This window comes from Pseudophryne corroboree, chromosome 6 (genome assembly GCF_028390025.1).
Source record: "Pseudophryne corroboree isolate aPseCor3 chromosome 6, aPseCor3.hap2, whole genome shotgun sequence".
Taxonomy (NCBI): domain Eukaryota; kingdom Metazoa; phylum Chordata; class Amphibia; order Anura; family Myobatrachidae; genus Pseudophryne; species Pseudophryne corroboree.
The window spans coordinates 149,960,558-149,983,901 of record NC_086449.1 but is presented as its reverse complement, the minus strand read 5'-3'; the positions used below and the strand labels follow the sequence as shown (position 1 = coordinate 149,983,901).

Sequence of the window (23,344 nt, the reverse complement as noted above, 5' to 3'; positions counted from 1 at the left end):
TCTGGTTTTTGGAAGAGAAGGTGAGCCTTTGGCGGGCTGCCTACGACAGGGTAAGTTGACAAAGGATGTGGGAAAAGAGAACATGGAAGGCTCCTCCCATCTGGCCGACCCCAGGGACCTGCCGCTCTGTAATGGCTCCACTGTTGCAGTCCATTCCCCTGATAGTGTAGTAGTAGCGCAGAGAAGATCAGGCACCTGGCTCCCCACAGCGCAAGGAGCAGCTTACTTGTTCCTGGCTGCTCCTAGTGCCAGAGGAGGTGTTCAGTAACACTGGCCAAGACACCAGTGCACCGTCCGCCAGAAAAGGGGATGGAGCGGTCAGCAGAAGCACATATAAACGCTTACTGCTGATTACTAAAAGTGAAAAATAAAATAAAGAAAAAGATAAACAGGCTGTTTTAGGCAGGCCCAAAAAAAACAAACCCAGCTCCTGGGGCACCTAAGAAAAAAACTGCCATTCCAGGGCTGGGGGTGGGGTATGGAGGAGGAGAAGCCTGTGCTACATCAAAACAGAAGTTTAACTCTTTGGTGTCTGCTCCTGAGCTCCACTTTACCCATGGTTTCCAGTGTTCCCCACTGAAGAAAGAAAAAAGTTCTACAAAAGTAGCCTATGCATACACCTTAAATCCTTCATTCATATACTGCATCCACACCCATACTGACGATACACCATTAACCGCCAAAACTTCACTATATTTACTTTAGCTGGGCGTAAAGAGAAGAGGTCCTATTTCTGCAGTTATATAATAAAAGGACTTGACACTAGATGGCGGTGTTGCTCACCTTCTCATCCCACTGGAAGTCAGGTGTGATGGTCAGTTCCACTTTTAATGTGGAGCGAGTGATGGGCTGCAAGTGCACAGACAGGTGCAGTTTAGGGAATAAGTGCACATATTTATGGATGGTTTTCCCCATCTTGGGCATGCGGATCAGCTCACCTGAAAAAGAATAATCAATGCAAGTGGTAAACCGTTAAAAAATAAAAAAAAGGAACAGTAGCACTAGGACAAGAAAAGAGTAAAATGGATAGAAAAGCACAGGTCAATAATGGGATTTTGGTACTTACTGATAAATCCCTTTCTCGAAATCCACAGGGGACACTGGAGGCTGAAGACACTGGGGATAGACTGGTTGGCTATCAGGAGCTGGCACATTACAACTTGTTGAAAGATTATGCAGACTCCTCCCCCTATATCCCCCACAAGCTCCAGTTTTAAGACTGAGCTGAGAGGAACAACAACAATTCTTGAACCTGAACCACAACGCAGGCAGGTAACAGTGCTGGGTGGGCGTCCAGTGTCCCCTGTGGATTTCTAGAAAGGGATTTAACGGTAAGTACCAAAATCCCATTTTCTCTAGCATCCACTAGGGGACAGTGGAAATGAAGACAGTGGGGACATCCCAAAGCTGTCCCTGTGGGCGGGAGAGCACTGAGCAATCTGCAGAACAAGCCGACCAAACTGCGAAGATTAGGCGGCAAACGTATCAAATTTATAAAATCTGACAAAAGTATGAGCCATAGACCAGGTAGCAGCATGGCAAAGCTGAGACAAAGAAGCACCTCGGCTGGCAGCCAATGATGGAGCCATGGACAGAGTTGAGTGTGCTGAAATAACCGCCGGAGGTTGGCGGGCAGAGTTTAAGTAGGCCTGGCGAATGGCCAACCTAATCCATCTTGCTAAAGTTTGCTTTGAGGCCAGCCAACTCCGCTTGACCTCATCATACAGCACAAACAAAGCATCTGTTTTCTGTAACAATGCCATTTTAGCTACATAAATACGAACATCCAAGGAAGATGGGCCCCCGAGTCATCAGAGAGTAGGAACCCCGATTGGTTGGTTAATGTGAAATGCAGAAACCACTTTTGGCAGAAAACCGGAGTGCGTCCGAAGTTTCGCCCGATCGTCATGAAAGATAAGGCGGTTTACACGATAATGCACTCAAATCAGACACCCTGGGAGCTGATGCTAAGGCCAAGAGAAGAACAGTCTTCCAAGTAAGGAAATTCAAGTCCACCTCTGTCAAAGGTTCAAAAACCGAGGACTGTAAAAACCTAAGGACCAAATTTAGGTCCCACAGCGCAGTGGGCGGGATAAATGGCAGTTGCATTCGCAACACACCTTGCAAAAAGGTTTGCAGTTACGCCATCATAGCCAATTTTTGCTGGAAAAAAAAAATTGACAAGGCAGACACCTGAACCTTGAGTGATCCGAGACGAAGCCCACCGTCCAAGCCCGATTGCAAAAATAACAAGAGACGGGCCAGTTTAAAACACCACATGTCAAAACCTTTATCCGCGCACCAAGACATATAAGCTTGCCAAATACAGTGGTAATGGGCAGCTGTCACACGTTTACAAGCCCTGAGCATGGTAGGAATGCATTTACCCCTTAAGATAGAGGCTTCAAGAGTTAAACTTAGTCGCGTCAAATCTGGGTGAAGTAACAGGCCTTGTTGTAACAAGTCTGGACGAAGAGGCAACTGCCACGGATCGTCTGCCAGGAGTTGGAGGAGGGCCAAGTACCAGGCACTCCGAGGCCAATTTGGGGCCACTAGAATGACCCACGTTGAGTCCCTCTTGATCCGTTTGAGTACTCAAGGTAAAAAGAGTATTTTGGTACTTACCGATAAATCCATTTCTCTGAATGCACTCGGGGACACTGGAACAGCATTATACAGCAGGGGTGTGAAGCTTGCAATCGGGGGTGTGGCACAACCTAAAAATTAACATTTTCTGCACAGCCGGCTCCTCCCCCTTCACGCCCCTCAACCCTCAGTTTGGAAAATTTGACGGAGAGTAAAGGACGAGACCACAATGCCATGGCGAGGAACCCAACCGCACAACAAATCAAACAGCATCCAAGAACTCTTAACAGAAACCCTACGCTGTTTGCACGAACAGTGTAACAAGAACTTTGAACACAGCAGGTTGACAGCACCGAGGCGGGCGTCCAGTGTCCCCGAGTGGATTCAGAGAAATGGATTTATCATAAGTACCAAAATCCTCTTTTCTCTTTCATCCACTAGGGGACACTGGAACAGCATTATACAGCAGGGGAACGTCCCAAAGTTACTCCCAAGGGTGGGAGTGCTGTCAGTGGCCAGCAAAACTAAACGTCCAAACTTAGAATCACTGGATGCAAATGTATCAAACTTGTAAAATCTTGTGAACGTGTGTGCTGATGACCACGTTGCCACTCTGCAAAGTTGAGTAATAGAGGCACCTCTGGCAGCCGCCCATGAGGCACCCACAGATCTGGTAGTATGAGCACCAATCTGAACCGGAGCTTGTTTACCACAGGATACATAAGCTTGCCTAATGGTAAGCCTGATCCATCTAGCCAACCCTTCTTTGGACCGTCATAGAGAACAAACAAATGATCCGACTTTCGGATGGACGATGTAACCTGTACGTGTATCCATAGAGCTCTGACAACGTCCAAGGACACGTCCCCATCTGCAACTCCCTGAAAAGATGGGACTACAATTGGCTGATTCACATGAAATCCCAAAACAACCTTAGGAAGGAACTCTGCCCTTGTACGGAGTTACGCCCTATCTTCATGGAAAATTAAAAAGGGACTCGTACTTGATAAGGCTCCCAACTCAGACTCTTCTGGCCGAAGCCAAGGCAACTAACAACGTGACCTTCCAAAAAAGATATTTCAGCTCTGCTCTTTCCAACGGCTCAAAAGTTGGTGAACTTAAAAATTCCAACGCTAAGTTTAGGTCCCACGGCGCATTAGGAGGACGAAAAGGAGGTTGTATCCGCAGAACCCCTTGCAAGAAAGTCTGAATTTCCTGTAAGGATGCTAAACGCTGTTGAAATAGGATGGGGAGCGCTGAAACCTGAACCTTCAAAAGAACCTAATCGTAGTCCTCCCTCCAAACCGGCTTGGAGGAAACATAGAAGTCGTGACAAGTGGAATTCCGTGGAATCCCACCCCTGTTCCTGACACCAGTCCATGTATTTCTTACATATTCTGTAGTAGTGCAGAGCCGTGACCGGCTTCCGAGTGGCTATCCTCATAGGAATGGCCGCTTTTGGTATCCCTTTGTTTCTTAAGATCCGGGTCTCAAGAGCCACGCCGTTAAACGCAGCCTGTTCAGGTCTGGGTGGAGGAACGGCCCCTGAGAGAGCAAGTCGTCTGAGGCAACCTCCAAGGATCTTCCGCTAGTAGTCCCTGCAAGTCCGAGTACCAAGTCCTGCGGGGCCAATCTGATGCTATCAGAATTACCCACACTCGTTCCCGTTTCGCCTTCTTTAGGACCCTAGGTATTAGCGGGAATGGCGGAAATACGTAAACCTTTCGGTAAACACCAAGGAAGTGTCAATGCATCCACTCCTTCCGCCGCTGGATCTCTTGTTCTGGTTACACACCTGGGCAGCTGATGGTTGTTTCAAGATGTCATTAGGTCTACCTGAGGTAGGCCCCATATACTCACCACCATGTCGAAGACCTGTGGGTGTAGACACCACTCTCCTGGATGCATGTCCTGGCGACTGAGATAATCCGCAACAAGATCCTTGTGGTCTCCTTTAATGCCATCTTGCTCTTTGTTCCTCCTTGACTGTTTATGAATGCTGTCGTTGTGACATTGTCCGACTGTATCTTCAAGTGTTGACCCACAACTAGGTCTTCGGATAAGAGAAGCTCATTGTAAACTGCTCGTAGTTTGAGAATGTTTATAGGCAGCCTGCTCTCCTGTGACGTCCATCTGCCCTGAAACTGATGGTCCTCTAGGACAGCACCCCAACCTGTGAGACTGGCATCCGTTGGGAGGATCCTCCAATCCCAAATGCCAAATTTCTTTCCTGCTGCGAGATTTCTGTGTAACGACCACCAAATTAAGGAGGTTCTTACTTGTGGTGAAAGACGGATTCTGTGATGTAGAAGCCAGTGCGACCCTGCTCCCTGAGCAATGAGGTTCATCTGGAATGGCCGGGAGTGAAGTCTGCCGTACTGTAGAGCCTCGAAAGACGCCACCATCTTCCCGAGCAGCTGTACACAGAGGTGTAGGAACACAGTCTGTGCCTTTAGTACCTGAGCCACTTGCCTCTGTATGTCCTGGATCTTGTTCTCTGGTAAGAATACCCTCAATTGTATTGTGTCCAGGATGAGACCTAGGAATTGAATCCGTTGAGTTGGAAGGAGGTTGGATTTCTAGAAGTTTACAATCGACCCATGTTAAATGAGAAATTGATGAGATGTCTGAGCATCCTTCATCAGCTGTTCCTAAGAGGTGGCCTTGATCAGGAGATCGTCTAGATAAGGTATGATTGTGACCACTAAGAGTCTGAATCATGCAACCATTATTGCAATGATCTTTGTAAAGATTCGTGGGGCTGATAGGCCGAAGGGCAAGGCCCTGAACTGGTAGTGATCCCTCACCAGTGCGAATCTTAAGTATGCTTGGTGAGGAGTGCAAATCGGGATATACCATGAACTCTGCATGTTCTAAACCCGCAATGACCGACTGGATTGATTCCATCATGAATTTGTAGACTGTTAGAAACTGGTTTAAAGCTTTTAAATTGAGTATCGGTCTGACCATCCAGTCTGCTTTTGGCACGACAAAAAGATTTGAATAGAATCCCGTTCCTCTTTGAGAGTCGGGGACTGGAATAATGACCTCTGTGCGTCTCAATTTCTGAATTGCCGTCAGTAGTGCCCTCGTTTTCTGAGGACACCGAGGTAACCCTGTTGTAAAAAATAGGATTTTGGTACTTACCAGGTAAATCCTTTTCTTTGAATCCATAGGGGGCACTGGAGTACTCTTGGGATATGGACGGCTTTAGCAGAACCAGGGCACAGAATATTTAAATTTAGTAACTCTCCTCCCCTCCATATTCCCAGAGTACCTCAGTGTTTTTTACTGAGCCGAACAGGAGCGATAGAGAGGTTGACAATCGAGAATTACATATAACGTAACGGACAACAATAAAGTTGACACATAACCGATAGAACTTGATCATTTAAACCAGTCGGTGAGAGTGTGTTACCATAAGATCCCCTGAACTTACCACAAACCAGGTAAACTGCTCTGGGTGGGCGTCCAGTGCCCCCTATGGATTCAAAGAAAAGGATTTACCTGGTAAGTACCAAAATCCTATTTTCTTTTTCATCCACTAGGGGTCACTGGAGTACTCTTGGGACGTACCAAAGCTTCCCCCGTGGGCGGGAGAGCTGTTTGGCACCTGTAACACTAGGCGGCCAAAGCTAGAAGCTGATGCCGCAAACTTATCAAACTTGTAAAAGCGCACAAACGTGTGCACTGATGACCATGTAGCCACACGGCAAAGCTGCGTCGTAGAAGCTCCACGACCAGCTGCCCCTGAAGTTCCCACAGAACGTGTGGAATGAGCTGTTACTGATGTAGGCGGCTGTAACCTAGCATGAAGGTAAGCCTGACGTATAGTCAGTTTTATCCATCTGGATAAGGTCTGCTTAGAAGCTAGCCAACCCATCCTGGCAGCATCATAGAGAACAAACAACGTATCTGTCTTACGAACTGTAGATGTTCGGGATACATAAACGCGTAATGCGCGTACCACATCCAGAGTTCCTGACTGTCCTGTTAACACAGGAACTACTATTGGTTGATTGATGTGAAAAGATGACACTACCTTTGGAAAGAAAGCAGGATTCGTCCGAAATTCCGCTCTGTCATCATGAAAAACCAAATACGGTGGCTTGCATGACAAGGCACCCAAATCTGAAACACGCCTTGCCGAAGCAAAGGCTAGGAGAAAAACTGTTATCCAAGTAAGAAACTTAATTTCCACTTGTTGTAAGGGTTCAAAATACGAAGACTGTAAGAAATCTAAAACCAGATTCAAGTCCCATGGCACTGTAGGTGGAATGAATGGAGGCTGTACTCTGAGGACACCTTGCAGAAAGGTGTGTACAGACGGCAATAGAACCAAACGTCTTTGAAAGTAAATTGACAAAGCAGAGACCTGCACCTTTAGTGTAGATAAACGCAGTCCTCCATCTAACCCCGTCTGTAGAAATAACAAAAAAGACGGGATAACTTGAAAGATGATGTCGGAAACTTCCGAGCTTCACATCAACCTATATAGGCACGCCAAATTCTGTAATAATGAGCTGCCGTAACTGGCTTCCTAGCACGTAACATGGTTGGTATAACCGATTCTGGAATGCCCTCTCTTCTTAAGAGGGCGGTCTCCACAGCCACCCCGTCAAACGCAGCCGCGCTAAATCGGGGTAAAGGAACGGACCCTGTTGTAACAATTCCGGACGTAGCGGGAGCGGTCAAGGATAGTCTGCGAGTAGTCCGCGGAGATCCGAGAACCCTGCTCTCCGAGGCCAATGAGGTGCCACTAGTATGACTGTGGCGGACTCTCTTTTGATCCGTTTTAGCAACAGAGGGAGCAGCGGAAACGGTGGAAACAGATACACGAGGCTGTACGGCCACGCGATTGTGAGAGCATCCACCGCCACTGCCTTTGGATCTCTTGTTCCGAACACATACTGGGGCGTTTGGTGATTGTGGCGAGATGCCATCATGTCCACTTGAGGGTAACCCCACCTTTGGACCAACATGTGAAACCCTTCTGGATTTAATGCCCATTTTCCTGGATGAAAATCCCGACGACTGAGATAATCCGCCTCCCAGTTGTCCACTCCCGGAATGAACACTGCCGATAATATCACTTGGTGATGCTCGGGCCAAACGAGGATTCGAGCTACTTCCCGCATTGCCATGTGGCTTCTCGTTCCTCTTTGTTTGTTAATGTACGCGACCGCCGTCGCGTTGTCTGACTGCACCTGGACAGTCTGAGACCGGAGCATGTGCACTACTTGTCGTAGCCCATTGTAAATTACCTGGAGTTCCAGGACATTTAGAAACAGCAATCTTTCGTGATCTGCCCAGAGACCCTGGAGCTGACAATTTTGAACCACAGCTCCCCAACCTCTGAGACTCGCGTCCGTCGTTAGAATTATCCAATTCCAGGCGTCGAACTGTTTCCCTGCGGTTAGATTGTGTACTTTGAGCCACCAGAGTAGAGATACTCTGGTCCGTGGCGACAACCTCACCCTGTGGTGAATCTGCAGATGCGAGCCCGACCACTGTGCGAGCACATCCAGTTGAAAAGGACGCGAGTGAAATCTTCCGACCTGAAGCGCTTCGAAAGCCACCACCATTGTGCCTAAGAGGCGAATGCACAAATGTACAGAGACTGTGCGTGGCTTGAGCACTAATTGTACCAGATGACGAATAATCTGTACTTTCTGTTCTGGTAGGTAAATTCTTTGATTTACTGTATCGAGAATCATACCTAGGAATTGAAGTAGTTGAGACGGAATTAGATGTGATTTCTTGAAGTTGACAATCCAACCGTGCTGACCTAGTACATTGTACGTTAACAACGCATGTTGGAGGAGCATCTGTTGAGACAGAGCTTTGATGAGCAGATCGTCCAAGTACGGAACTATTATCACTCCTAAGGATCTGAGATGAGCTATCATCACAGACATCCCTTTGGTGAATACCCGAGTCACTGACGAGAGGCCAAACGGTAGAGCCTGAAACTGGTAATGGTTCTGCCATATCGCAAAACGCAAGAACCTCTGATGAGGTGGCTAAATCGGAATGTGTAAGTACGCATCCTTGAGATCCAGCGCAATCCTGAATTCCTGTGGCTCTAAACCTGCAATTACTGACCGCAGAGATTCCAACTTGAATCTGTAGTAAGTGACGTACTTAATGAGACCCTGTAAGTTCAATATTGGCCTGACCGAGCCATCCGGCTTTGGTGCCACAAACAGACTGGAATAATAACCCTGATCTTGTTGGTGTACAGGGACCGGAATCAAAACTGCGGAATCCAGCAGAGACTGAATGGCAATTTGCAGAACCGCCCTCTTGTCGTCCGACACAGGCAGTACTGTCTTGAAAAACCGCAGTGGCGGGAGACAGTCGAACTGTATTTTGTAACCTTTTTACATTAAACTGCGGATCCACCCATCTGTGGATGTCTGGAACCACGCCAAATGGAACGTCTGAAGTCATGCCCCCACAACTGGAGATCAGAGATGGGCTGGCAGCCCGTCATGCCACTGGCTTGTTGATGGTCTTAGCGTCCTGACGACGGTTAGTGGTTTGTTGAAACCACGTCCTCTACCACGTCTACCATGTGTGGTTGTTCCTGTATCATGGCCTTGATAGGGCTGAGGTCTAAAGGATTGGAACGCTGGTTCAGAGTATTACTGTCTAGGTACCTCAGAAATCAATATGTCCACTTCAGGACCAAACAATTTCTCGCCAGCGTAAGGTAACGCTTCTATACCTCGTTTAACCTCTGCCTCCGTCTGCCAAGAACGCAGCCAGAGGGCACGTCGTGCCGCATGATCAGTGAGAATTATAATGTGGTCTTTCTGTGGGCTGACCTGAGCTGTGTTCCACGCTACAGCCTTATTCTCCCAAATTCCCCCTAAAGTAGCCTAAGCAACACCCCGGCTGCTGTATACATTGACTTTAGTATAGCATCTAGCTTACACTCTGATGGGTCTTTAAGCGTAGTAGCAGTTGGAATGGGTAACTGTGAAAGTTTTGACACCAGCGAATCCACAGCCGGTGGATTTTCCCATTCATAGACTCTGGTTTATTAAGAGAATCTGAATAAGGAAAACACACTGGAGATCTCTGTTGTTTAGCAAATAACACTTCATTTGAAATAGGTTCTTCAGTCTGTACAATCTAGAACCTGACGTACTGCCCTGATGAGATCATCACTGGCGGGGCTAATAGTACCCTCACTATCTGACTACTGGCACACCTCACCCTCCTGATATTCTTCTTGCGATATGAGGTATGGCATTGAATAGTCATAACTATTTTTCGGAATAGAGCTAGACTTTTGTGCAAAGTGCTGGACGACTCCTGAGCCCCTACTGGTATCTCAGGAGGCATTGTCCTAGCCTCAGATATCACCGACTCACGTTCCTTACCTGCCGTGGCCATTTTTGATTGTAAACCCGACATAACATCCTCCAGCCTTGGTATGGAGGCTGAGGGGAAAGGAACGTATTTGTTGTATTTACAAACATATTGTGTCACACACGCACAGACGTTGCAGTTAAGCTGCCTTTGAGTTAGCATTAGCCTTACACATTATCTTTGTCTATTTGACTGTACATAAACAAGTCCCACGACTCAGTAAATGTTACTAAAGTGTATATAAGCCTGAAGTGCAGTGCACATGGGCTACACTACATGAAACCTGATCTGTGCAAAATTCCTAGTAACACCCATGCTCCATCCGATGGCCGACTGTAGTAGGACAGCAACTTCCTGAAAAAAGAAGCAGGAAGAAGCAGGGCTCGAAAGAAATGTGATCTAAATGAATTCAAAACTGGTCCCGAATAACCTCTCCCGACTTGTGGAGCGGTTCTCGTATAAGGAGTAGGAAGAAATTGGGATTTTTGTTTACTTACCGTAAAATCTCTTTCTCTGAGTCCATCTGGGGGACGCTGCGCCGTTACTTGTGGGTTAGAGGTGTGTGGTAGTGGAGTTTGGCACAGAATCTAAAGCTGACTCCTCCCCCCTCTAACCCCTCCCATCTCCTTCCTGCTCAGCCATATTCAGTTAACGTTTAGCCAAGCCAAAGGAGATAGACCAGAATAAAAAAATTAACCAATTAAACCAGACAAACTATGGGAGGGATCGCAGCGTCCCCCAGATGGACTCAGAGAAAGAGATTTTACGGTAAGTAAACAAAAATCCCAATTTCTCTGTCCTCCATCTGGGGGACGCTGCGCCGTTACTTGTGGGATTTCCCAAAGCAAGCTAATGAGAGGAGGGAGACGGTGACGGCATAGCCGTCTTCAATATACGACGCCCAACAGAGGCAGTCTCCAAACCAAAAGTATGAAAACGATAAAACTTTGTGAAAGTATGAACTGACGACCAGGTCGCTGCTCTGCACAGTTGCTCAACAGATGCACCACCGCGAACAGCCCAAGAGGCTCCAACAGCTCTAGTCGAATGAGCCCTAATTGAGTCAGGAACCGAAACATGAGAAGACAGGTAAGCCTGTCTTATGGCCGAAGTTATCCAACGGGCCACAGTATTTTTGGAGGCCGGCCAACCTCGTTTTGGAACATCAATTAAAACCAGTAAGTTATCCGTGCGACGGAATGACTCTGTGCGAGACAAATAGATACGCAAGGCTCGAACCACATCCAGAAGAGCCAAATGAGAGTCCTCACCAGAAGAAGATGTCGGAGTAAAGGCAGGAAGTACAATGTCCTGATTTAAATGGAATGCTGAAACAACCTTTGGGAGGAAAGAAGGTTTAGTCCGTAGAACCACCCGGTTCTCATGAAACACTAACAAGGGGGGTCTGCAAGAAAGGGCCGCCAACTCAGATACTCGTCTAGCTGAGGCAATAGCCAACAGAAAAACAACTTTCTGTGTCAGATAACGGAGCTCAACTGATTCTAAAGGTTCAAATGGAGAGGTCTGAAGAGCCGTAAGGACCAAGTTTAAATCCCAGGGAGGAACCGGAGGGACAAAAGGTGGTTGAATCCGAAGTACTCCCTGCAGGAATGTTTGAACCTCTGGAATATTTGCTAGTTTCTTCTGAAAAAGAACCGATAAAGCTGAAACCTGACCCTTTAGTGAAGAAAGCTTTAGGCCCTTGTCGAGACCCTCCTGAAGGAAAGAGAGTAGGCGAGGTAGTCTAAACAAATGCGGAGTCAGTCTCCGTTTTTCGCACCATGCAATGTAAATACGCCATATTCTATGGTAAATGCCTGAGGTCACCGGTTTCCTAGCTCGAATCATCGTCTGGACAACCGATCGAGAAAGACCTTTTGCCTTCAAAATCTACATTAAGGATAGAGTGGGACCTAATCCAGGATGACTGAGTGCAAGTCAGAGACTCTCCTTATTAGGTTAATCCCTAGGTGGATTCCAATATGGCCTGTAATCCCCCCTTTGATCAGCCCCCTCTATACTTGCGATTATGTTAAAATTCTCCCCCTGGCAGGCTCCGTGTGTGAAGCGCACAGCGTCCCCCTGTCTCCGTGCAGAAGAAGATGGCGTCAGGCAGATTGGCGCGCGCGCGGGCAGAGCAGGGCGGGAAGCCGTCCCTGCACTGCTGACGTCACCCCGCGCTGAAACCGGAAGTTCGGGCCGCCGCGCGCCGCTACTCACAGCGTCCGCGGCGGCTTCTAGCTGGTCCCCGGGAGTCAGAAGATTCTCCCGGACCAGTCTGCCATCTGTCCCCACAACCCTCCAGGTCTCTCACTGCGGTTGTAGGGGAGAAATCTCCGGCGCCGCTCCCGCTGGTGGCGGGGGGGGGGGGGGGGGGCTCGGCTGGCGTGCATGTTTATGAAATAAATGAGTGAAATAAATAGGGACAGCCCAATACTGTCGGTGACAGATTGTGGCTGTCCGTTACCTTTCTTCTGTCGTCGTTAATGTACAAAGGCCCCAGTGACCCAGGTATGGTGGCCTTTCTAGACAGCATCCTCGAGTGGAATATTAGTCCACTCCATCAATACCTGTCACCCGTAAACAGGGACTAGGCATCCTGTAAACAACAAACAAAAAAAAAACAAAAACAAAAAAATCTAGGAGAAATAAAAACTGTGTCTGTACTCCACAGGCACAAAATAAAAACTGAATATGGCTGAGCAGGAAGGAGATGGGAGGGGTTAGAGGGGGGAGGAGTCAGCTTTAGATTCTGTGCCAAACTCCACTACCACACACCTCTAACCCACAAGTAACGGCGCAGCGTCCCCCAGATGGAGGACAGAGAAAGGTGGATTTTCCGGCCGTAGCTTGTGAAATCCACTTGTCCAACTCTGGGCCGAATAACATCTCTCCGCCAAAGGGGATGGCTTCTACCACCTTCTTGGAGTCAGTCTCCCTGCCATTCTCTGAGCCACAAAATCCTTCTGGCCGATATGGCCGATGCCGAGATGCGTGATGCTATCTTGCCAATATCCTTTGAGGCTTGACACAAATATGAGGCAGATTCTCGAATGTGCTCCGCCAGTTGGGTAATCTCTTCCAAGCTATTTTCCTCCTCAATAGCCTGTACAATACGACCAGACCATGCTCCCATGGCCATGTTAACACGAGCACAGATCGTAAGTCACTGTGCTGCACCTGCTGCTACAAAAATTGACTTTAAAGCTGTGTCAACATTACGATCTGAAGCATCTTTCAAGGTCGTCACATTAGGTATTGGTAAGATCGTCTTCTTTGATAACCTTCCTAAGGAAGCATCCACCACTGGTGGGGTCTCCCATTTCGCCATTACACCTTTCAATAAATGGTAATTTACTTGAAACCTCTTTGGAAATTGAAAGCGTTTATCAGGCTGCTTTCAAGCTTCCTCCATCTGAGTTTGGAGAGATGTAGGAATGGGAAACACTGCTGAGAGTGTTTTTTGGGATTCGAATAATTCAGAATCCTCTGGCTCCTTAACTTATTCCACTTTAAAGTTTAGGCTCTCCTTTACAGCTTCAATAAGGGAATCTAGACCAGTGACTGCCGTGTCCTCTTCCGGAGAATCGGCATCTAGGGCAGTTTCAATCAACTAACCTTCCTCCGTATCCATAAGAAGACCATCCTCCTCCTCTGATCCTTCTGGTAAGATGGGGAGAGATCTCTTAACTGCCTTGCGCACAGTGCAAGCGGCGTTAACCTGATCAGAAATTCTTCCATCGTCTTTGAGAAACCCGCAGCCAATTCTGCTTGCGGGACTCCGCCATCTCCTTAGAGATCTTATCTGTCAGGCTATCTACCCATGACCTAGACGGAGCACTGCTCGCGAGTGGAGCGTCCTTGTCTGCGCAGGAATCGCACACCCCGGAGCTGCCAACCCTGGTGCTCTTCTTGTTACACTTCGTGCAAACATAATAGGTCTTAGAGGTCTTGGTTGGTGCTTTAGACATGTTGACTAAACCCCATCCTAGACCGCTTCGCAGTACTTTCACCCTTTAAACTTGGAAGAGAAAGCCCGTGATGGCTGATGGAAGTAAAGGTATATTGGATTCACCTGGCTGGACCTAATTTATGTAAAAAAATTTTTTTTTTAAAAAGCCGTCTTGCAACCCTCACACACCCAACTGTAACTCAGCTACGATGTTAGGGTTGACATACACTTGGTTCCTTGTATTTTCGTCAGGATCTTTACAATAGAATTCCCTTGAAAATATAAACAGTAAAATGGAGTTAAACAGGAGATCCTCTCAGTATATAAATAAAATATATCAAGTCTAAGCAGGGGGAGCTATCTATGTAAGAAAATCCACCCCCTATGTCACTTGCCGTCTTCCCAGAGGGGGAGGGCACATCCATCCCCTCAGTCTGGCGCCTTAAATAATATTAAAAATGGCCGCCACTGAAATTTCTTGGGCACATCATGACATTGTACCCCTGTCCTATAGCATGACCCCTGTATGTTATTATATAAAGGGAGCTCTGGCATCTGTCGATATGTGCCGCTCGTACTCCCGACGCACGCGGCTGAGAAATCCTCCTCAGCCACGCGGCGCTGTAACACTGACCTCTCCCCCTCCCGCTGTCTGGTGCACGCCGGGACCGTCTATTACAAGGTTCCGTAGCGGCGCCTCCGCGCTGCTGCTCTCAGCTCTGTTGCGTGTAGGCTCTGCTGTCTCTCCCTGCACTGCACACAGGGGAGACATGCTGAGCCTAACTCCTTACCTTGCTCTCGCTGCGTGCGCGCCGGCTCCCTGTGGCAGCCTATGAAAGATATTCAACTAGTACTCACTCTGCTATGTAAGAGAAAGGATCTCCTGAAGAGAGATGCAGGTCCCTTCAAAAGGGATCTTTGTCTCTCAGATGTCAGTTTTGCCTTGTCCCCCTTTTCGTTAGATTGACGCAGCAATATAGATTTTTTTTCTAAACAGGAGCTTAAGCGCCCACGTGCTGCACCTCCAGCACAATTTTTCAAACTGGGGGTTGAGGGGCACGAAGGGGGAGGAGCCGGCTGTGCAGACAATGTTACATTTTTAGATTGTGACACCTCCGGTTGCAAGCTTCACACCCCTACTGTATAATGCTGTTCCAGTGGCCCCGAGTGGATGAAAGCAAAAGTGGAAACGGAGGAAATGGGTAAACCAGGTCGTATGGCCAAGGAGCCGTGAGAGCGTCCACGTCTTCTGCTCCGGGATCCAGAGTTCTGGAGATGTAGCGCGGTAGCTGATGATTCAGGCGGGAAGCCATGAGATCCACCTGTGGATGACCCCATCGACAAACATACTGTTGAAATACCTGAGGGTAGAGTGCCCACTCTCCCGGGTGAAAGTCCTGACGACTGAGATAATCGGCTTCCCAGTTGTCCACTCCCGGAATAAAGACGGCCGAGAGCAGAACCTCGTGAAGTTCGGCCTACCGCAGAATTCGAGCCACTTCCCGCATGGCCTTACGGCTTCGTGTTCTGCCCTGGCGATTGATATAAACTGCGGTCGCATTGTCTGATTGCACTCTCACTGCTCTTGACCAAAGTAGGTGAACCGCTTCCAGAAGCGTATTGAAGATCGCTCGAAGTTCCAATACATTTATGGGCTGTAACCATCGCTGTACTGACCATTTCCCCTGGAAGTGACACTCCTGTATTACCGCTCCCCAGCCCCAGAGACTGGCATCGGTAGTGACCAGGATCCAATCCCATATAGCGAATCTCCTCCCCACCGTGAGGTTGGGTAGATGAAGCCACCAGAGAAGGGATATTAGAGTACGTGGGGCACGTTGCACCGTCCCATGAAGATGTAGATGTGACCATGACCACTGAGTTAAGAGGTCCAGTTGAAAAGCCCGCAAATAAAACCAACCGAACTGTAACGTCTCAAAAGCAGCAACGATCTTTCCTAAGAGACTAATGCAAAGGTGTAACTACACCTTCTTAGGTCTGAGGACCTTCTGTACCATCAGTCGAATACTCTGAGCCTTGTCCTCCGGCAAGAATACCTTCTGTAGCTTGGTATCCATGATCAGACACAGAAACTGGATGCGCTGGGATGGCAAGAGACTGGATTTCATGAAATTGAGTATCCAACTGTTTCGCAGGAGAACCTCGTGAGTGATCAAAGCATGCTCCCAAAGTATCACCTCCGATGGAGCTTTTAGTAGAAGATCGCCCAGGTATGGTACAACAGTCACTCCGAGCGACCAAAGGTGAGCTACCATGATGGTCATGACCTTGGTAAACACCCTCGAAGCCGAAGAAAGTCCGAAAGGAAGGGCTCTGATCTGATAATGGTCTTGCAGAATTGCGAATCTCAAGAACTCTGGATGAGGCTCCCAAAAGGGGATGTGTAGGTACGCATCCTTTATGTCCAGGGAAATCATGAACTCTTCTGGTTCTAGAACCGCTATCATGGAGCCAATGGACTCCATCTTGAATCGGTGGTATGTGAGATATTGATTCAATGATTCCAAATTCGGGATGGGTCGTACTGAGCCGTCCGGCTTCGGAACCCTTCAACCGCTGAGGGCCTGGGACAGGCATTAACACTACTGCATCCAAAAGGGTCTGAATCGCTCCCTGAAGAGCACTCTGTCTTCTGAAGCTGGAAATACGGTGGTAAAGAAGTGTGGCGGAGGTGAAACTTTGAAAAAAAAAATTGTAACCCCTGGACACGTGTGTATCCACGCCTCCTGGAATGTGCGGAGACGTGTACCCACCATGGGAGAACCCAGGTGGGAAGAGAGCCAGTCATGCCACTGTCTTCTCAGCAGGTTTGGGCTCTTGACGACGAGTGGTAGCCGGTTGTTGACTTCGGCCACCCTTGGGTTGACCTACCGAGGTTCTGGATCTAGGCCGAAAGGAAGTTGAGGTCTGAATGGAACGAAAGGAAGGGTCAGAATAAGTTTGTTTAGGTGGAGGTGTTACAGACGGTAGGAAAGTGGACTTTTCACCCGTAGCCTGAGAGATTAGTTTGCCCAGATCTTCTCCAAAGAGAACCTTTCCTGAATATGGTAAGGCTTCTGCCGTTCGTTTGGATTATGCGTCAGCTTGCCAAGAACGCAGCCACAGTGCCCTACGGCCCACTATCACGGAAGCTGAGATCCATACCCCACTTGTCCAATACTCTTAAAATGCAGCAGATTCTTTTATATGTTCCGCCAAAATGATTAACTCATCAGTCAGAACACCAGCGTCCAATCCAGTAATCAGTTGGGCAGCCCAATGTTCTACTGCTTTGTTCACCCAAGATCCTACTAATGCTGGTCTCAGCAAAGCACCAGCGGCCGTATAAATAGACTTCAGGGACGTTTCCATCTTACGATCCGAAGGATCCTTTAAGGCTGTCGCACCCGGGACTGGCACGGCAGTCTTCTTTAATAACCTTGAGAGCGATGCGTCCACAGGAGGAGGTTGTTCCCACTTTTCTGCCATAGTACAGTAGGTGGAAAGGGATACAAGGAAAGGAACCATTTTGGAACCTGGAATCTCTTTATCCAGGTGTTTCCAAGCCTCAGATAAAAGTTCATCCATTTTTGCAGAGAAGGGAAAGGTGACGGAAGGCTTGTGCTTATTACCAATGAAGGAAGAAGCCGGGGATTCCGGGGAGAGCAGTGTCCGTGATGTTTAACACCTGACGGACTGCCCTTATAAGGGCTTCAGCTCCCTGGACGTCATTCCGGGACATTGTATCCTCCGTATCAGACACGTCATCAAGTTCTCCCTCCTCTTCCTCCGTTCCTTCTCTTGCCCTTCTTGGACGCTCCTGTGCTGGTGTTTGTCTGGTGGAGGAAACTATCCGTTTAACCAAGTTTTCCACGGCCAGACCTGTTGCCGACGCAGTTTCTGTAGAAAGAAAAAAGGGGGGAAAGAAGGAATCACCAGCCCTGGCTGATACTATCTTTGCGAGAGGCTGCCAACTCGGATCGGAGATCCAACATCACCCGTGCTAAGGTAAAAGCCCATGGAGGGTTTGAACCCTCCACAGAGGTAGTCGTCTGGACTACGTCCTCCTGTGTGCATGCAGAACAAACGGTTGAACCGTCGGAGGCTTGCGGTAGCTTCTTGTTGCATTTGGTGCAGACAATAACTTCTGAGAAGCCTTTTGTGCTGTATTCCTCACAGACATCGCGGACCAGGCTCAAGCACAAGAATGAGAATAAGAGGGCAGGCAGGATAGAGGAAGAGAATATCTTAATATAGAAAATCTTTCCCCTACTGCAAGTTCCCTCACTGCCAACTGCCTATCCCCGTGAACTTCAACCTCCAGTGAATTGGCAGATCCGGGATCTGCAGGATTCAGTGTGTACAGATCTGTAATATAAACAGAGGGAGAAATAACAGCACACATTGCCTTGTTAAAGCTGCTGTAGCTGTTTCCTGATAAGCTCCACCCTCCTTCCCCGCTGCCTTGTACCCTGCTCAGCGCCATTTTATGCGTGGCAGGGTACAACAGGCAATATTATAGCCGTGACACAGCGTCTCAGCAATGAAATATTTTATCCCCTCTTCTATGCGCCGGCTCTGTAGAACAGCGCACTTTACCTTGTACCAGTGCCGCGGTGTCACGCTGACAGCCGTAGCTTCACATGAGGCTGGCGCCTCCTGTTCTGTGCACAGTCCCGCTGCTTGTAGCGCTTAGCATCGGATACTGTGTGAAGAGGGGAATAGGCAGCAGTTGTCGCGCTCTTACCTCTCCAGGGACCCCAGGCGCGCAAAGCGGATCTGGCAACAGCTTTTTATATTAGCTGTGACAGGTCTCCCCTGACTCGAGCAGGCTGCTGAGAACCCGGACCTCTCCTGGAGTTTTCTTCCGTATTGTGCATGAGCACCAGGAATCTGTGACCGGCTCCCTCGACACAAATTAAAAAATGGGGCTTGTGGGGGGAGGAGTCAGCATAATCTTTCAACAAGTTGTAATGTGCCAGCTCCTGATAGCCAACCAGACTATCCCCAGTGTCTTCAGCCTCCAGTGTCCCCTAATGGATGCTAGAGAAAAAGCGTTAAAGGAGACAAAAATAAGAATTTACTTACCGATAATTCTATTTCTCGGAGTCCGTAGTGGATGCTGGGGACTCCGTCAGGACCATGGGGATTAGCGGCTCCGCAGGAGACAGGACACAAAAGTAAAAGCTTTAGGATCAGGTGGTGTGCACTGGCTCCTCCCCCTATGACCCTCCTCCAAGCCTCAGTTAGGATACTGTGCCCGGACGAGCGTACACAATAAGGAAGGATCTTGAATCCCGGGTAAGACTCATACCAGCCACACCAATCACACTGTACAACCTGTGATCTGAACCCAGTTAACAGCATGATAACAGCGGAGCATCTGAAAAGATGGCTCACAACAATAATAACCCGATTTTTGTAACAATAACTATGTACAAGTATTGCAGACAATCCGCACTTGGGATGGGCGCCCAGCATCCACTACGGACTACGAGAAATAGAATTATCGGTAAGTAAATTCTTATTTTCTCTGACGTCCTAAGTGGATGCTGGGGACTCCGTCAGGACCATGGGGATTATACCAAAGCTCCCAAACGGGCGGGAGAGTGCGGATGACTCTGCAGCACCGAATGAGAGAACTCCAGGTCCTCCTCAGTCAGGGTGTGCCCCTGACCAAGTATCAGCTCGGCAAAGTTGTAAAGCCGAGACCCCTCGGGCAGCCGCCCAAGATGAGCCCACCTTCCTTGTGGAATGGGCATTTACATATTTTGGCTGTGGCAGGCCTGCCACAGAATGTGCAAGCTGAATTGTACTACACATCCAACTAGCAATCGTCTGCTTAGAAGCAAGAGCACCCAGTTTGTTGGGTGCATACAGGATAACAGCAAGTCAGTTTTCCTGACTCCAGCCGTCCTGGAAACTATATTTTCAGGGCCCTGACAACATCTAGCAACTTGGAGTCCTCCAAGTCCCTAGTAGCCGCAGGTACCACAATAAGCTGGTTCGGGTGAAACACTGACATCACCTTAGGGAGAAACTGGGGATGAGTCCGCAGCTCTGCCCTGTCCGAATGGACAATCAGATATGGGCTTTTTTTTTTTTTTGAGACAAACGCCGCCAATTCTGACACTCGCCTGGCCGAGGCCAGGGCCAACAGCATGGTCACTTTCCCTGTGAGATATTTCAAATCCACAGATTTGAGCGGTTTAAACCAATGTGATTTTAGGAATCCCAGAACTACGTTGAGATCCCACAGTGCCACTGGAGGCACAAAAGGGGGTTGTATATGCAGTACTCCCTTGACAAACTTCTGGACTTCAGGAACTGAAGCCAATTCTTTCTGGAAGAAAATCGACAGGGCCGAAATTTGAACCTTAATGGACCCCAATTTGAGGCCCATAGACACTCCTGTTTGCAGGAAATGCAGGAAACGACCGAGTTGAAATTTCTTCATGGGGCCTTCCTGGCCTCACACCACGCAACATATTTTCGCCACATGTGGTGATAATGTTGTGCGGTCACCTCCTTCCTGGCTTTGACCAGGGTAGGAATGACCTCTTCCGGAATGCCTTTTTCCCTTAGGATCCGGCGTTCAACCGCCATGCCGTCAAACGCAGCCGCGGTAAGTCTTGGAACAGACATGGTACTTGCTGAAGCAAGTCCCTTCTTAGCGGCAGAGGCCATGAGTCCTCTGTGAGCATCTCTTGAAGTTCCGGGTACCAAGTCCTTCTTGGCCAATCCGGAGCCACGAGTATAGTTCTTACTCCTCTACGTCTTATAATTCTCAATACCTTGGGTATGAGAAGCAGCGGAGGGAAGACATACACCGACTGGTACACCCACGGTGTTACCAGAACGTCCACAGCTATTGCCTGAGGGTCTTTTGACCTGGCGCAATACTTGTCCAGTTTTTTGTTCAGGCGGGACGCCATCATGTCCACCTTTGGTCTTTTCCAACGGTTCACAATCATGTGGAAGACTTCCCGATGAAGTCCCCACTCTCCCGGGTGGAGGTTGTGCCTGCTGAGGAAGTCTGCTTCCCAGTTGTCCACTCCCGGAATGAACAATGCTGACAGTGCTATCACATGATTTTCCGCCTAGCGAAAAATCCTTGCAGTTTCTGCCATTGCCCTCCTGCTTCTTGTGCCGCCCTGTCTGTTTACGTGGGCGACTGCCGTGATGTTGTCCCACTGGATCAATACCGGCTGACCTTGAAGCAGAGGTCTTGCTAAGCTTAGAGCATTGTAAATTGCCCTTAGCTCCAGTATATTTATGTGGAGAAAAATCTCCAGACTTGATCACACTCCCTGGAAATTTTTTCCCTGTGTGACTGCTCCCCAGCCTCTCAGGCTGGCCTCCGTGGTCACCAGCATCCAATCCTGAATGCCGAATCTGCGGCCCTCTAGAAGATGAGCACTCTGTAACCACCACAGGAGAGACACCCTTGTCCTTGGAGATAGGGTTATCCGCTGATGCATCTGAAAATGCGATCCGGACCATTTGTCCAGCAGATCCCACTGAAAAGTTCTTGCGTGGAATCTGCCGAATGGAATCGCTTCGTAATAAGCCACCATTTTTCCCAGGACTCTTGTGCAATGATGCACTGACACTTTTCCTGGTTTTAGGAGGTTCCTGACTAGCTCGGATAACTCCCTGGCTTTCTCCTCTGGGAGAAACACCTTTTTCTGGACTGTGTCCAGAACCATCCCTAGGAACAGCAGACGTGTCGTCGGAAACGGCTGCGATTTTGGATATTTAGAATCCACCCGTGCTGTCGTAGAACTACTTGAGATAGTGCTACTCCGACTTCCAACTGTTCTCTGGACCTTGCCCTTATCAGGAGATCGTCCAAGTAAGGGATAATTAAGACGCCTTTTCTTTGAAGAAGAATCATCATTTCGGCCATTACTTTGGTAAAGACCCGGGGTGCCGTGGACAATCCAAACGGCAGCGTCTGAAACTGATAGTGACAGTTCCGTACCACGAACCTGAGGTACCCTTGGTGAGAAGGGCAATTTGGGACATGGAGGTAAGCATCCTTGATGTCCAGGGACACCATATAGTCCCCTTCTTCCTGGTTCGCTATCACTGCTCTGAGTGACTCCATCTTGATTTGAACCTTTGTATGTAAGTGTTCAAAGATTTTCCATTTAGAATAGTTCTCACCGAGCCGTCTGGCTTCAGTACCACAATATAGTGTGGAATAATACCCCTTTCCTTGTTGTAGGAGGGGTACTTTGATTATCACCTGCTGGGAATACAGCTTGTGAATTGTTTCCAATACTGCCTCCCTGTCGGAGGAAGACGTTGGTAAAGCAGACATCAGGAGCCTGCGAGGGGGAAGACGTCTCGAATTTCCAGTCTGTACCCCTGGGATACTACTTGTAGGATCCAGGGGTCCACTTGCGAGTGAGCCCACTACGCGCTGAAACTCTTGAGACGACCCCCCACCGCACTTGAGTCCGCTTGTACGGCCCCAGCGTCATGCTGAGGACTTGGCAGAAGCTGTGGAGGGCTTCTGTTCCTGGGAATGGGCTGCCTGCTGCAGTCTTCTTCCCTTTCCTCTATCCCTGGGCAGATATGACTGGCCTTTTGCCCGCTTGCCCTTATGGGGACGAAAGGACTGAGGCTGAAAAGACGGTGTCTTTTTCTGCTGAGATGTGATTTGGGGTAAAAAAGGTGGATTTTCCAGCTGTTGCCGAGGCCACCAGGTCCGATGGACCGACCCCAAATAACTCCTCCCCTTTATACGGCAATACTTCCATGTGCCGTTTGGAATCTGCATCACCTGACCACTGTCGTGTCCATAAACATCTTCTGGCAGATATGGACATCGCACTTACTCTTGATGCCAGAGTGCAAATATCCCTCTGTGCATCTCGCATATATAGAAATGCATCCTTTAGATGCTCTATAGTCAATAAAATACTGTCCCTGTCAAGGGTATCAATATTTTCAGTCAGGGAATCCGACCAAGCCACCCCAGCGCTGCACATCCAGGCTGAGGCGATCGCTGGTCGCAGTATAACACCAGTATGTGTGTATATACCTTTTTAGGATATTTTTCCAGCCTCTCAGCTGGCTCCTTGAGGGCGGCCCTATCTGGAGACGGTACCGCCACTTGTTTTGATAAGCGTGTGAGCGCCTTATCCACCCTAAAGGGTGTTTCCCAACGCGCCCTAACTTCTGGCGGGAAAGGGTATACCGCCAATAATTTTCTATCGGGGGAAACCCACGCATCATCACACACTTCATCTAATTTATCTGATTCAGGAAAAACTACAGGTAGTTTTTTCACACCCCACATAATACCCTTCTTGTGGTACTTGTAGTATCAGAAATATGTAACACCTCCTTCATTGCCCTTAACATGTAACGTGTGGCCCTAAAGGAAAATACGTTTGTTTCTTCACCGTCGACACT

General features: G+C 48.5%; 1 protein-coding gene across 1 annotated transcript in view; it reads right to left on the bottom strand.

Annotated features, from left to right (window-relative positions):
- Window positions 1-23,344, bottom strand: part of SNRNP200 (small nuclear ribonucleoprotein U5 subunit 200) — a 122,674-nt gene that overhangs the window by 56,105 nt on the left and 43,225 nt on the right. Inside the window, exon 27 of the mRNA XM_063932018.1 lies at window positions 784-938. Within this exon, the coding sequence (XP_063788088.1) occupies window positions 784-938 (155 nt within the window). The remainder of the gene's footprint in view (window positions 1-783; window positions 939-23,344) is intronic.